The sequence below is a fragment of the Patella vulgata genome, chromosome 1, assembly GCF_932274485.2.
Source record: "Patella vulgata chromosome 1, xgPatVulg1.2, whole genome shotgun sequence".
NCBI lineage: Eukaryota > Metazoa > Mollusca > Gastropoda > Patellidae > Patella > Patella vulgata.
Window position 1 is genome coordinate 30518760 of NC_065879.2, and position 17040 is coordinate 30535799.

General features: G+C 33.2%; 2 protein-coding genes across 3 annotated transcripts in view; one reads left to right on the forward strand and one right to left on the reverse strand.

Moving 5' to 3' along the window:
• Positions 1 to 5919, reverse strand: part of LOC126808775 (guanine nucleotide exchange factor DBS) — an 83391-nt gene extending 77472 nt beyond the window's left edge. The window contains exon 1 of the mRNA XM_050533764.2: positions 5787 to 5919. The gene's annotated coding sequence lies outside the window, so the exon portion shown is untranslated. The remainder of the gene's footprint in view (positions 1 to 5786) is intronic.
• Positions 5920 to 5928: 9 nt separating this feature from the next.
• On the forward strand, positions 5929 to 16641 carry LOC126809188 (dynein light chain Tctex-type protein 2B). Of its 2 annotated transcripts, none has more exons than XM_050534064.2 (5): positions 5929 to 6093; positions 12912 to 13045; positions 14010 to 14079; positions 14736 to 14799; positions 16182 to 16641. In XM_050534064.2, exons 1-5 carry the CDS (start codon positions 6035 to 6037, stop codon positions 16227 to 16229), a joined length of 375 nt encoding a protein of 124 aa, XP_050390021.1. In that variant the 5' UTR covers positions 5929 to 6034; the 3' UTR covers positions 16230 to 16641. The 2 variants fall into 2 exon arrangements, with proteins under 2 accessions (XP_050390021.1, XP_055954664.1); XM_056098689.1 differs by lacking the exon at positions 5929 to 6093 and adding an exon at positions 10658 to 11159.
• Positions 16642 to 17040: the final 399 nt, after the last annotated feature.

Consider the following 17040-nt stretch of genomic DNA (forward strand, 5'->3'; position numbering starts at 1 on the left):
GAAAACAAGGGCAGAAAGGAATGCTGGGGGAGAAAAGCCAAATTGTTGTTCCATAACGGATATTTATGTAAAAGAATAACATAAATGCTATAAAATTTGTAACCTATTAACTGTATAAGGAACTGAAGGTTATTAATATTATAAGAACCATGGGCGCAGATCCCGGTGGGGACACAGGGACGCGTCCCCACCAATATTTTTAGTGGTGGGGACATGATATACTGTGTCCCCACCACTTATTTCCGATGTTTTGCTTACTGTTTATTTTTTGAAACTGAAATCATTCCAGAGCTTTAAGTGACAGTTCAGAAAGTGTAGAGTTGGTCCCAGGCACTTGAGGCCAGGGTCCTTGAAGTTGTACAGCTGCACCCGGTAACCGATTTTTATTTAACAGGGAATAAGTGATAATTCACATTATAACAGTAAATAACAAGCCAACAGTGAGGCTGATGTCCCCCGCCGAAATCCCCAAATAAATAGATGACACATATTAATTAATCGCACATCTATTTTTTTCAAAAGTATCGAGCAATCAAACTGATTATCAACTATACACTAAGTTTCATCACTCTCTATCAGATAGAATCAAAGTTATCTTGTCCCAAAGCATCGACCAAGGAAATTGCTTATCTCTGCTTAGCTTTAACTCGATATGTTAATCATTGAATTCGGTCAAGACGAACATCAACATCAAGTTAGAAGCAGAGTTGTTATGTTCCAAAGTCTTGACCAATCAAAATGCTTATTGCTCCTTAGCCTAAGCAGACAATTCTCATCATCGAACTTAGGCAAGGTATTGATGTAATGACACTATACACCAAGTTTCATCACTCTCACTTAATTAGAACTAAAGTTATCATGTCCCAAAGCATCAACCAATCAAATTGCTTATCTCTACTTACCATAAGCAGAAAATGCTCATCTTCGCACTCTATCAAGGCATTGACCTCATAAACACCTACACGAAGTTTTAACATTCTAGCTCAATTAGAAGGAGAGTTATTGTGTTCCAAAGTCTCGGCCAATCAAATTGCTTTTTGTTCTGCTTACCCTCAGCAGAAAATGCTCATTATCGAACTTAGTCAAGGTATTGATGTAATGAAACTATACACCAAGTTTCATCACTCTCACTTAATTAGAACTAAAGTTATCGTGTCCCAAAGCATCAACCAATCAAATCGCTTATCTCTGCTTACCCTAAGCAGAAAATGCTCATCTTCGAACTCCATCAAGGCATTGACCTAATAAACACCTACCCCAAGTTTGAACATTCTAGGTCAATTAGAAGGAGAGTTATTGTGTCCCAAAAAGTGTGACGGACAGACAGACGGGCGGACAGACAGACAGACAGACGGACGAACCCATTTTAATAGTCCCCTGCTTTCTTCGAAAGGCGAGGGACAATTAAAATATTCCATAGGGATTATAATAATATGTATATCATGTAGGTGTGCATATCTGATACGCTGGGTATTAAAGGGTTAAGGAATAACTGAGATTTTGTTTTTATCTGGTATACTGGATGATATCTAACGCAAATTATAAAATTCCAAACATGCAATTTCTAACATAACATCACCACTGTCACATTAAAAATAGATAATATAATACAACTGGTACTATGTGAATCATTAAAATAACTATGGGAACAATATAAACAGCTAGATTTAACTTTAAAAAAAGCAAAAAGTTATTATTTCAATGTGGTCACCATTTTTGAATTTTAACGTGGGAAAATTCGCCTTTGCCATCGGATTTTTAATCACCAATGAATAATACAGTAAAATGTTACATTTATTTCAATTGGGATTGAATATTGATATGTTTAGCTGTGTGTGTGGCTTGTTTTAGTTTATATAAATTAAAAGATTTGTAGGCCTGTACATTTGTGTATCCAATTGAATACACATTTTGCTCAAAGACTTTACGTAGTCTTCGAACACTACTGGGAATGGAGGCGGAGCTGGAATCTCAGTAATGTAAATATTTCTAGTTCTTGTAGTGTACATGAGAGAATAAATTGTGAACGGTGGCTTGAAGATTTGTCTTTAGATTAGATTCCGTATCATTTGCTGCCTCAGGGATTAGAATTGTTTGCCAGAAAATAATGCTGAAAATACCCACAGAGTGCGTTTTAGAGCGTCTAGTTTTCAAAACATTTCGGGGGGGACCCCCCAAACACCCTCTTTACCAATAGTCGCCCGCGCATGGACTGTCCCCACCACTAATTTTTGGGATCTGAGCCCCTGATAAGAACAAAACAAAATTTAAATGAATTATACCGGTACATGATTGTGACTACAGCAGTTCAGTGCATGTAAGTGATCATCAAACTTAAATTACATCTCCATTAATATTTCAATAGAATTGTCTCAAATTTTTATTGGGTGCAAAAAGGATAACACTCAGTGTTGATTTTTTACAACATTAGAAAGCAATCTTATTGAACAGAAAAACAGTCTAGCTGAAAGAGGCTGGGCATATAAAAGAAACAGGGTTTGAAATATGTAAAGTTACAATAGCCATTATATGAGTAGAGAAAAAACCCCAGATGTGTTGGTGTGCACTCTGGATCTGGCACTAGTAATACCATTTAAATCCTTCTGATCATTTTACTTATTTGTTTGTTTATTTAAAATTACTTACCTTCTTATTTGTACCATAACTAGAATACAGTAATTAGTCTTTGTCTATATTATATATTATTTGAAATTGTACATATATTATACATACTACCCAGAAGGATGCAAATTAATATAAGCCTACTTGGCTTTTTTGGTATTCTTTAATCCTTTAAATTGTCCAATATTTTCAAAATAAATACTGTTTAATATTAAATCAACAACATTTAGGAAAGGACACGAATTTGAATGTCTCATATTTTGAGACAAACTTAAATATTTTTTTTTGTGCAGCGCTAGGGTGGAGAATTTTAACTGAACAGCAATGTTTCTGCTTACTCAGTTTTGAAATTCAACCATCAATGGTTCTTAAAGATGTCTGCCAATGTGTTCACAGGTTAACGATCTCTTTTTTATATACCAATAATGACCTAAGAGAGGCATTTTAATAAAAATATTTCGAAAACCATGACAAAATAAAACAGATTTTATTACAGTGTTTATTGATTTCAAGCTACTATATGTACATGTAAATAAATCAATAACCACACCTTAATTACCTGAGATTTTACGTCACAGAAATGTCTAGAATCTTCGTAATATAGACATTCAGGCTACAATTACTGTAACCATAAAATATCCTATATTGAATCAGATTTTTTTCTTGAAAGATAATCAATTGGCAGTTTTAATAATAAATGAACATTTATTACAGTACTTAATTGTAAGGGTAACGCAGTATTGCCATGGATATAGCTGTTTTCAGTCATTAGATATCTTTGTTTTTATTTAAAATGGGATATAGTTATTTCTCTAAAATATTTTCAACAACATGTACTTGATAACTCTTAAATCAATTACAATCTTTTTTACCATAACGGGTCAAGTGCTGATCTAAAGACCTAACGCAAATATTCCTTTCTTGTTTAAAACAATTTTACACAGATGAAATTTAGCATTAAAGTGCTGATGCACCATTTTGAGCTATACAGGAATAACTACAAAGTATCAGTATCTACAAAGTTATGTTAAATTTAAATTTCATCTATCTATGCTGCTTGAGACGAGTGTAACAAGACACCACCATCTTTTATCCGTAGTGGAGAAACCTGATTGGCCTAGTTTAAATCCGATCAAATCCAAACCAGGAGATTATCTAGATCTGGAATTTAGAATTTGTTTTCTTAATTAAATATTAAAAAATCAATCTGAGTACAGATTAATTAGCGTGTATATTAAACTGTGAGAAATTTGATATTTTAGTGAAAATGCAAATAGCACATCATGTCTTCTTTCGGTTATAATCTATGAATTTATTGCCATTGGAAATAGCTTCTCATCCGATGAACTTATCGTTAAGGGAGATAAAATAACAGCTTGGATCTTCCCCGATATCTGACAATTTAATGTCATCTCAGTGCTTCAAATGAATCGAAATTTATTAATTTGTCTGAATCCCAGTTACATTTGGATAATATTTGTTTCACTGACATACATTCAACAATTGGCTCAAAAAACTGTTTTAACCTACATGGTACATCGCATGTAGATAAAACCTGAATCTATTAATGCAATATTCTTTTTTAATTCCATGCCATTTTCATAAAATTATGATACAAAGTACATGGTTCATCAAATTAACACAAATATAAGGGATTGTGGAGATATGTGATCCAGCTGTATTGTGAAACAGTGCTAATTATCACAAGTGTGTTTGTACTGCACCAGAATAGTACTTTTTGTTATGTCAATATTTCTATGGCATTTAAACACACAAAAAGTTTAAGAAAATAACAGTTTTTAAATTATGATGTAATAATGCTTTTGGAGAAGAAAAAAAAATATCTAAAAGTTATGTAATACAAATATAAACATAGATGGGTACCAAATTGCTGATTCTAAATTTTTTAAACAATTTCCCTGATCCTATAAATCAGCAATGGTGTGGATTCCTGCATACAAATTCCACAACTGAAATATCGGTATTTACAACAGTTTGAACCAGCATTATTTTCCAGAAACTAATTCAGTAATTACAACATGAAAAGGTTATAGAATGCAAATATCCATGACATAAGGAATATTATGTGTATCCCCATGTCATATTCAAGTAATCCAGTACAAACAGTACCTCGGTGAATATTGTGGCTCATATGGAAACCCCACAGAACATTTCCTGGTTTATATAACAATTTAAAACACTAAAGCAATGTCAAGAAAAAAGCTTATAACTTATGAAAGCTTCAGAGCCCTAATGCTTCACACTAAATTTGAAAGAATTTGCTAAAAGCTGTCACTACCATGCTAACAAGGTTTTGGGGAAAAGTGGGGTAACTCTGGGATGGAAGGTCACAGAATGCTGAATATTGATAGAGAGAAATGGGGTTTAACGTCCACTCGAAACAAACTAGGCCATTTCAGGACTAACACATGGTTCAATTTTATTTCAATAATTCGCTTGCGCGTAGGGGTCTTTAGCAGTGGGAGGAAATCGGAGGACCCAGAGAAAACCCACGAGGTTGGACAGGCGACCCTACTCCTTGTCACGTACAACCGGGGAATCGAAACCCTGTCAGTTGACTCAATGACAGACCTTATGATACAGCACGCATATGCTAACCATTTGGCCATCCCCCCCCCCCCCCTGCACCCCCTGTATATTGATAGGGTTTGTCCTTTCATGACACCCAACACTTCACAAAAAAATTGAAAAAAATCTCTTTATTTTATAACTGTAGGGTTTAACAACACTGGAATAGGAGGTTGTGGAATGCTGTATAGGGTTTGTCCTTTAATAATGCTAATGTTTCACACTTTTGAATGCTAGAAATGTGAAAAACTAACGTCAACAAAATTTTTAGAATGGGGGTTGGGAAGAGCTTGTGGAATGCTAAATATCGATAGGATTCATCCTCTTATGACCCCAAAGCTTCACACAAATTTGGAGAAAACAAATCAAATGTTGGCATATAAAAATTGATGATGTCATTTAGAAACTAATGGTAAACACCAAACAGGCAGGTACTCCAGTATTTTGCAGTCCTGTCGGTTAATAAACACACACATGACATACTTGTTCAGTTTATTGACATTAATGTTATTATGGTACCTTGCCAACCTCTATATTTCTATTCACTAAGTTGTATCATTATATGATTTACTCACCGTTTATAAACAGCTAATTATGTAAGCTGTTCCTGTATTTCGTTTTATTCATTTGAGTCACTTTGAGTAAGGTTTCTGGAATTTACGTGACAACAGCATCATCTTCTCACCTGCCAGGTAAACGTTAAGGGGAGGTAACTCTATCCCTACAGGAAGTTCCGACATATTTGTTGTCAAGGCCGCTGTTAGAGTTTATTAGTTTATTTTGGCTGGTTAGAAAATCATTTTCGTTCAAATTCGGCCCAAATATGACTGAAGAGGAAGCCACAAGCAATACCTATGTAATCAGACCAAATTTTCAACATAAGTAAGTACCTTGATAATGGAAAAATTTGTCTTACAGTTACACTTACGTCTTGAAACAGAAGTAGATCTAGATCTATCAGACAAATAAAATGTGAACTGGAATGAAACCAATTAATGATTATTTATGGTTATGATTATGAATTTGATTAGGCCTATATCACTATTGTAATTGAATGAATAATGCAAAATTTAAAATTGGCCTCAATCACGTTACCTAGAAATACAGCCTGGTGGTTATGATTTTACAAACGCCATCAAACGGTATTCACTATTCCGAATCGTGAGTTGACTTAAGTAAGTGTAGAAAATTAATTATTAATCCTGATTTTATTTTAATTTGAAAAATAAGCTAGGCCTGATGGGTTGCCTCGATTTTAAAATGAAACGAGTAACAATTGTGTATTGATCTAGAAAAGGCACCTCATCTCTCAAGCCTTTGTGTCTCTAGACCTTTCAAGCCTTCTGCCTTGTCTCGAGAAAGTTCCTTTAGGAAACGTCTCCGATTGGACGCTGTCCTCTAACCGTTCCTGTTCACCCCTATTGAGCTGCAACACGAAAATACCTTCTATTTTTCACCATGATTCTTCTTTTTTTGCCAAAAGCAATCATTTTTCACGACATCTGACACAAATTTATTATTATTCATTTATTCAATACGATTTTCAAGTAGAATTTTGCAATTTAGCCACGAACCTGCGACCTCAGGTCTGCGCAATTGGGAGTTTATTTAATGAAATAAACATCATTAAATAGATTTGCTTGTTTAACGGAAGGATGGTGACTGTGAAATTTCAGAAAAGATAACTTAAGTCTAAAAAACCCCAATTTATTTGAATATCCCAGATACCAATATTTTTTCAAATTGAGAAGCGTGTCGAAATTGTCTTTTCAGTAATAAACAGTACCATAATTGTATTCTATAGAATTGTATCCTGTGGACAACACAGCTTTTGTTAGACAAAGCCATGAGCACTCTACCAATTTTGTGTTTTGAATTTTACATAAACTGAATAAGCTTATAATTTTTAATTAAATTGAAAATTTTAACAATGATAAATTTTGTTTTGGATATACATGTATGTCTAAAACATTTTTATGAAATGCCAAAAAATCACCTTTGGGCTTCAGATTTATAGTACAAGTTGAAACTGGAACAGTGTGTCTGTTTTTTTTTAAAATTAAATTTTACAATAAAATAATTCTCAATTAAAGACACATTATGGGAGATTAGATAAGAAGCTGGCAGTTCTCACTATAATAGTTAAAAATTACATAATGTAAAGGGAATTTGCTGAAAATTTCAGTCAAATTGCTCCACACTGACCAGAGACTTCAGCGATTGAATTTTCGGCCTAGCCTCGATCATCGTTACTAAAGTCGGTCGGTACGATAAAACACATAGTCTCGATTATCCATTTCATGATTAAATCATCAATGAAAGTTGAGCAGCAAATGGGATCCTAATCCAGTAAATATCGCAAGCTAGCATTGACATCGAGAGTTAATTAATAATTTAGATAACATTTCAGGCCTAAAGAAAGACCTGCAATAGGCAGATTTAGCTCTTACATAATCCATGTTTAAACATCTCAAAAGAACCACAAAACCTCAGCAATGTCTCAAATTATGTTCATTAATGCAGCTATGTGCTAGAAGGTCAATAATCATTTTTCTTATTTATATTTAACAAAATTAGATAGTAATTTGAAGATTTGAAACCAAAAAACTGAGGTTAGGATTGATCCTGAGCTTGATGTTCATGGATAGACTGATGTGTTATAAACGACAAAGATGGGAGCCAGAAAGTGAAATGAATAGAAAGTAATGTGAACTTTAGATGGTCATAACTTATGTTAGGATTATTCCAATAGCAAATTTTCAAATTGCAGAACTACATGACACAGAAAGTCTGACGCTTCTTGAAGTATTTGGCATCATTTATAGTTATGGTACAATTACGGTTGGCGTGTGCCGGTCTGTGGTGGTGTGTAGAAAACATCAAAGAGAGCTTATGTGTGACTTATGTAATGCATGCCATTTGAATTGACAAACAGTGGAAGTACTGGTAACTGAAATATTTTTTGTTACTTGAGCATTGATTGAAAATAACGGTAAATTATGATAACTTGTAAAATTGCACGTAAAATCTCTTTGTCAGCTATGGTTAGTGCACTGGCCGTTAGAACCAGGGATGCTATTTCGCCCGTATATTCTGGATATGTCCTACGCTATTTTCCAAATGTCCGACCCTGAATATGCCCAATCGGACATCAAGATATGGTGAATAATATTTAATTTTCCAAAATTGTTTGACTGTACTGGGTATATAAGTATTACTCATCCCAATTATCGTTGATAATATGCTGGACTGATTAGGTAATTAAGTGATCAATGTATTTATCGTGTCATATCTTAGTACTGTAAACACATATTACGAACACATTTGATCATTTGATTTCAATGTAGGTTAAAGTCTTATCAAGTAAGATCAACAATTATTTTTTTATTCATCAGTGAATATCGCAAAAGTTAACAGTAGTAACTGTAAGTAAGCTTAGATTTTGCTAAGGGGGTGATGGTCGAGAGATCTAGATGGTAAGATCTGTCATTGACTCGAGCATTGTGGTTTTGTGACAACTGACAACCTTTTGAGTCTTCTCTGGGTCCTCCGGTTTCCACCCAATGTTCAATTCTCTGTTGCACTACCAAATAACAGATATACAGATATATACTATGTTAGTCCTGAAAAGACCTAGTTTGTGTTGAGTGGACTTTGGTGTTGAGTGGATATTTGTGTTTCATAGTAGATGTTTTAAAAACACAATTCCACTCTCTGTTAATGCCTTGCAAACTACAGTATATTATGAAAGTTGAATCTCTAAAGGGATTATCAGTTCAAAAAAAGTTGCAATTCTGTTCAGTATTTACAAGGATTTTAAAAATTTTCAATTGTCAACATTTGGTATACACTTCAGACAATATATAGGATATGGTCAACACAAGCTAGTGCCACCATTGATTTTTGCTGCAATCTTTTGAAGAGTCGCTTTTTAATTAAATTGAATCCACGCCTGGAAACTATCTACCGTTAATTCTTTAATTTGATTTTCTTAATTAAATGTTAAATATGCCTACCCATGTACAAACTGGGTGATTTGATGATATATTTGGACTACAAACATATTCAAGCCAATTAATTTATCAAAAATTTGCTCCAAATCCCTCTCAAAACATTGTATTCTTAAGGAAATACCCCAAGCTATAACAAATCTATTTTAAAGAAGCTGTGTTTGTGTCACTGCCATTTGCCGAAGGAGAATTGATTGCATATAAAAGCCTTTAATCACTGTCCATTTATCAAGAATATTAAAACCTAAATAAATTCTGGGATTATCTCCTGCCCTCAGAATCTGTTATACGTTTAAGTCTCTCACTTTTTCCATGTCCACTCACAATCATGTTTATTAACATATAGATTAAGCACTCGCTAATGAAAAGAGGTCAGACTATTTCAGTACACACTCCATGGATGTTTTTCAGAGAATCCAGTATTTTTCTAGTCTCTACTTTCCATATACTAAAATTACCATTAACCACCCGATAAATACTTTTGTGGAATGTATCTTTGAAGTTATCAATTGGAATGCCGATCATAGACTTTACCATAAATTTGACATGTATAACACAGTAATATTTAGCCATATAATGGATATTTTGATAAAAATTGCATTATGAAAGAGGAGAGCTGTTGATATTTTTATGGAAATTTTGGGATAGTAAATATAATACAACCAGAGCTGAGTTCTCTTTTGGAGCTATAATATCAAAGTTTTTTTTAAATACTGTACCAAGACTAAGATATTTATAATTTTTGTTTTTATAACAGGACTCACAAACTGAATGTTAAAATGATATTATAGTGGAGTAAGTCAGTGTCACTGTTAGTTTTATGTTATAATTGGGGCATAAAGTTGTAAATGATGTGAAGCTATGGTATTATTTGACATTTAGTTACACTCCACTGATTCTCTGGTTAAATTAACTTTTTCCCTTTGCTATAGCGTGAGTAAATGTGACGCATATTTCAATATTTCTTTTTAAAATGTGTTTGAAATCTGTCCGACAGATTATTGATATATTTATTTGAGTTCCAAGCTGTATATATTTTGAAGACAGTTACAAAGTGTTTGGAATTTGTATTGTTATGGTACTTATTGGCTATTTGGTAGATATGTTCTGATAGCTATTTGTTCAGTCTGCTTATATATACCGGTTATTTTTTACGTTTTCAAAATTAAGCTTTAGAGCTTTTACCTGTTTTGTTTTGTTTTCATCAATTTCAAATTAACAATTTAAAGAGAAGATATTGTGAATTTATAAAGATAAGAACTATTTGTAATTTTATTTAATGACCTAAATGTGGTAGTCACTAGTATTGGAAAAATCTATACAATATAATGTTAATGATAGAATGTTGTTCTGATACTGCCATCTATTGCGGACTCTTAACAATGAACTTCAAAACAATCAATAATTTTATATAGATACAATCATTCGTTTCTGACAGGAAGCATAGTGAATTATGGTCTACTGAATCTCAGGTGAAGTTGTTTTGTTACAGAAAGATTGCTGAACTGTGCTATTTACTTGAATAGTGAATACAAGAATTCACTCCTTAAGCTCATTTCTAGTTATGGATGGTACTGTATTCTTTTAGGCTTCTGTTGTGTGTTCTTGGACTACTGAATCTGAGAGATTAAAAATTTATGAAGAAAGTCGTTTTTAATTAATTGAAGGCAACCTTGTTGTTTGTTAGAAATTTGTAAATTAGAACTAAAGAATAGTTTTGTTAATTCAAGATTCATGCTTCACAACAAAGTAGATATGTATTACTATTATAAACTAATTTCAGCTAATACTAACTAGATATTATGCGGAAATTGAATTTAGTTTATAATAGTTTTACTTGCGATAGCAATTGGTAATTCTAATCAGCAATGGTATTATAGTTAAATAAAAAAAGTTCGAAGACGGCACCAGGGAATTAACCAACAGTATGTTCAAATTGTAAGTAGAAATTTAAAGTTCGAAGTATCATAATCGTATGCCTAGCCAACTATTCTGTATTTCTGTTATCCTACCAGTAATCAGGGGTGTACTAGGTCAGAGTCTGTGGAGATTCTGAATGTGGAACTTCTGCGCCTACGCTCATGATAATCATGAGCAAGAAGTTAAATTGTATCTTGGGTATTAACATGTAATTTTCTTCTTAAATATCCATCAATACATGGAAACAATAAAATGGGTTCGTCCTTCTGTCTGTCTGTCACACTTTTTGGGACACAATATCTCTCCTTGGTGTAGGTGTGGTCAATGCCTTGATGGAGTTCGAAGATGAACATTTTCTGCTTAGGGTAAGCAGAGATAAGCAGTTTAATTGGTTGATGCTCTGGGACACAATAACTTCAGTTCTAATTAAGTGAGAGTGATGAAACTTGGTGTATAGTTTCATTAGATTAATTTAGATTAATACCTTTACTAAGTTCGAGAATAAAAATTTTCTGCTCAGGGTAAGCAGAGCGATAAGCAATTTAATTGGTCGAGATTTTGGAACACAACACTAAGCAACAATGTTCACACTTAGTGTTGTTGTTTATTAGGTGAATGCCTTGATGGAGTACAAAGATGAGAATTTTCGGCTAAGGGTAAGCAGAGATAAGCAATTTGGTTGGTTGATGCTTTGGGACACGATAACTTTAGTTCTAATTAAGTGAGAATGATGAAACTTTGTGTATAGTTTCATCACATCAATACCTTGACTAAGTTCAATAATGAATATTTTCTGCTGAGGGTAAGCAGAGCAATAAGCAATTTAATTGTATGAGACTTTGAAACACAATAACTCTTCTTCTAATTGAGGTAGAATGTTCAAACTTGGTATTAGGTGAATGCCTTGATGAAGTTCGATGATAAACATTGTCTGCTTACGGTAAGCAGAGATAAGCAATTTGATTGGTTGATGCTGTTGGACACGATAACTTTGGTTATAATTAAGTGAGAGCTATGAAACTCCGAGTATAGATTCATCACATCGTTACCTTGACTAAGTTTGATGAGAATTTTCTGCTTAGGCTAAGGAGCGTTAAGCAATTTGATTTGTCAAGACTTTGGAACATAACAATTGAGTAAAATCTTGATGTTGATGTTCATTAGGTGAATGTCTCGACTGAGTTCAATGATTAACATTTCTCGCTAAAGCTAAGCAGAGCTAAGCAGAGCTAAGCAATTTCTTTCACTTTGATTCTATTTGATAGAGAGTGATGAAACTTAGTGTATAGTTGATAATCAGTTTGATTGCTCGATACTTATGAAAAAGATAAACGTGCAATTAATTAATATGTGTCGTCTATTTTATTTCGGGATTTCGGCGGGGGACATCAGCCTCACTGTTGGCTTGTATTTTTTTTTGCTTTTAAATATTTTCATGTATAAAGATTTGGGAGAATCAAGCTTTCGAATGTTAAAACTGTACAAACATGGTTGTTTTAAAGTAAGAAATTATCCTGATTCCAAGATATTCACAAAATATGTAATAACAAATAAGCTTATAAGAAAGGACATGACATGATCACTGTGATGAGAATATTATTTCAGGATGTGACTTAAAGATCATTTGTAGCCCACGGAGAGCCTATTGTTTGTTTTTTATTGTAGGACTGTCTGGAAGTGGCAGCAAAAATGTTGGTGGTTAACAATCATGTTTTTTTTAAAAAGATAAACCAAAGCTTATTTCCACAAATAATTTATTTTCTATTTAAGGTTTCGACCTGCCGCTGTTCGAGACACCATTCATTCGGTTTTAGTGGAACATTTGTCTGGAAAAACATATATTGCGGAAGAGACCACAGACTGGACAAAAGTCATATCAGATGATATCAAACAAAAATTAAAAGGTTTGAATTTTTTAAAAAAGTTAAACCTTTCTGAATTTTAATCCTTGATTGTCAATGAGCACAATAAAATAAAACCAAGTACGAACAATCCAAACTATAAGACAGAATTCGAAGTCCTAAAAAACGTTATTGGCAAAATAGTGTATTCGAGCTAAATAGTGTAATCAGCAAATGGATTGCTCCTAGTGTACAAAATACACGACAAACAGTGGTAACAGGTGTCTGGAAGAGTAAGCTTACCCTGCCTGGCGCCACACCCGCCATAGCTGCATCCAAACTATTAGGCGAAATGTCGGTAAAATAGCGTGATTGGCCAATGAACTATCGGTATGCAAAATGCACGCGATGAAATGTGTTAACGATGTAGTAGACATTATCAGGGAGATAGTAATAGTATACATGTCAATTAAATATAATCTAGAATAATAGCCGAGAGAGACACGTTATATTTACCAATCAAATCAATATGACGGCCATAAAACTTTTTAAAGGTTTTAATAAGTTTAGTGCGCAAGTATCTTTGTAGTTGAAGCTTAGATGACAAATGCCTCAATCTACTTAAAAAATCAGAATAAAAGGAACAAGCTCTCGCGTAACGAATTAGCTGAGATACAAACACTCCATAAGCTGGTGATATTGGAATGTTACTACTAATAAATGGAAAGTTAACAATCGGAAAGTCAAAGTCATCACGTTTATCGTACAATTTAACACTCAGTTTATGGCAATTGTCAAAATCGAGACACAGATCCATGTAGGAAGCGTAATTGTCACTGTCAGTGGTGTTTTTAATTTCGAGCTCATCAGGATATATAAAAGACAACAAATATTTATACAGATTGCAATCACTGGTTGTTTATAAGGTTAGAAGAAAGTGTCAATCTAAGGTGTTTATGGCACTAATAATATTTTAAACAACTTTCTACCAACCAAATGGGAACTTATTAAAAAAATTATTTTTCAGATATGGGATATGACAGATATAAATTTTTAGTTCAAGTTGTAATAGGTGAACAAAGAGGAGAAGGAGTCAAGTAAGTTTAAATTATGGTTGATAATTCTGACTTGGACCAGGTAATCAAAAACACACTTTTTACTAAATGCCATTCAAAGAATATATTGGACCAGGTAACTTGTAAAGTTTCTTTGAAGGAATGTTTCTTTTCACTGATAAATTGAAATCATTATCTTACTGGCAGCCCAGTCTGATGAATACTCATCGTGTATGATGGTTTTTATATTAGTGTTCATGTTGTGGTGCAGTGTGAGTTTATTTATGTATTTGTGTCAGTGTGTGTGTTGTACAAAATTAATGCTGACACTGAACATTATAATGAATTGTTAAAAAATCACAAGTAGAGTTTTATCTGATCAAGATGTCAACATTTTAAAAATATTTATCTGTCCAACATGTTTAATTTGGAGAATAAACAAAAGGAAAGCCAGTTTTTGAAACAGATATCACTGTGTAGAAAGATATGTGCACAACATAATGGCTCTATGATATAACATTTGTGCAAGGTCAAATAAGTCAAGTGCTCAAAATAAGCAACTTGACACGAAAGCTATAAAAGAGAAAAGCTTCACAATAATTATGAAATGATTTTTTTTCTTGTACTCCAAAACAACTTTTAAAGAGTTGTATTTATATACAAAAGTGCATGTCTTAATGTAAAATATTTTATTATAGGATGGCTTGTAGGTGTTTCTGGGATTCTGATACAGACAACTATGCACAAGATATATTTATGAATGTAAGTACTGGTATACTTTTATTGTCTTATTTCTATTACTTTATTAGTAAACAAAAGCTGCAACGTTAATCTTTTCATTGTTGTTCCCCACCTTTCAAAGAAAGCAGGGGACTATTAAAATGGGTCTGTCTGTCTGTCTGTCTGGCTGTCACACTTTCTGGGATACAATAACTCTCCTTTTAATTGAGCTAGAATGTTCAAACTTGGTTTAGGTGTTTATTGGGTCGATGGAGTTTAAAGATGAGTATTATCTGCTTAGGGTAAGCCGAGATAAGCAATTTGATTGGTTGATGCTTTGGGGTACAATAACTTTAGTTCTGATTAAGTGAGAGTGATCAAACATGGTGCATAGTTTCATTACATCAATACCTTGACTAAGTTCGATAATGGACATTTTCTGCTGAGGGTATGCAGAGCGATAAGCAATTTGATTGGTCTAGACTTTGGAACACAATAACTCTCCTTCTAATTGAGATAACTGAGGTAGAATGTTCAAACTTGGTGTAGGTTTTCATTAGGTGAATGCCTTGATAGAGTTTGATGGTGAACATTGTCTACTTACAGTAAGCAGAGATAAGCAATTTGTTTGTTTGATGCTTTTGGGCACGATAACTTTGGTTATAATTTAGTGAGAGCTATGAAACTCTGAGTATAGATTCATTATATCATTACCATGATATCATTTGATGAGAATTTTCTGCTTAGGCTAAGGAGCAATAAGCAATTTGATTGGTCAAAACTTTGGAACATAACAACTCTGCTTTTAATTGAGGTAGAAAGTTTAAACTTGATGTTGATGTTCATTAGGTGAATGTCTTGACAGAGTTCAATGATTAACATTTCACGCTAAAGCTAAGATTCCATCTGAGAGTGATAAAACTTAAGTGTATAGTTGATAATCAGTTTGATTGCTTGATACTTTTGAAAAAGATAAACGTGCAATTAATTATTATGTGTCATCTATTTCTTTCGGGATTTAGGCTGTTGGCTTGTTCATTTTTATTTACTGATGACTGGTGTATCAATGCTGCAAGACTTTAAAAATTCCCTTACTTGATTTCACAACATTTCAATATTAATATTACCCATAGATATACTTTGGGACTTTTACTGTGAGTTTAAAATATACTTGCATTTGACTAGCAGTTAACAGCACTGAACCAGAAGTATAACAGTGCAACACCGCCAGGGCTATGTCACTTCCTGGCTCAAACTGGTCGTATACCCCATATTTCATACTCAGACAGCCCTAGTGTAACTGAAAACCCCTAACAAATAAATTTGGTAATTATATTTTTCTTGGATTTAATTTTAATTTCAATTTAGGAAGTTTTAAAAAAATACTCTTTGGTTGGTAACAAACACCTTCTTTCTCTTTTCAGGATTCTTTATTTTGTGTGGCAGCAGCATTTGGAGTGTTCTATTATTGATACAATATAAAATCATTTATTACCACAACAAACAATTATTTACTGTTTTAATTTATTGTTGAAAAAATAAGGTGTTGTCTATGTCAGATTTGTGGTCTAAGGGGAGACAATATGGACAATTCGACACTTAGCAGGAGTTGTCTCCCTTATACCACTGTTACTGCTGTGATTTTTTGTGCTGAATTTGAGCATAAGGATTTCATTTTAAGAAAATAGATCAGATTTTTGGAAAAGAAGAAACAATACAACAATTAAAGAATAAAAAATATGCATAAGGACTAAAAAGATTCCTGAAATAGTATTTTTCATTGTATATTTGAAAATTAATATTTGCACATTTGAATCATCTCTCACCCTGCATTCTTAGAAACCAATTTTTACTTATACAGGTATTAAATATTATTTGAAATTTTGTGTTGTGTTACAGGTCAGACAACTGTAAATTGTCTTATAAGACAATGTTGGTGTCAACCATTATTAGGCTACATATGTAATAAAACTGGTAAAACACATTCCAAATATAAATTTAACACAGAGATCATCACTTAGTTTTTCGTATAACAAAATGATCCTGTAAACATATCTTATTTATTTTGCTTCTTATTGCGAACAATATTCAAATGGGAACACATCAATAACAACACATTTGTACACTTATGGATGTTTAATCTGTAATCAACGATACAAAGTCAGAGGGGTCAAAACCAAAAGTATGACACACTGTGCAGCGACGCGCACGGAATTTACCAATGTTTGAAAGAAGGCCTGGGGCAAATTGTTCCATTCTTGGACAAGAGCAGCTTCTAAAGCA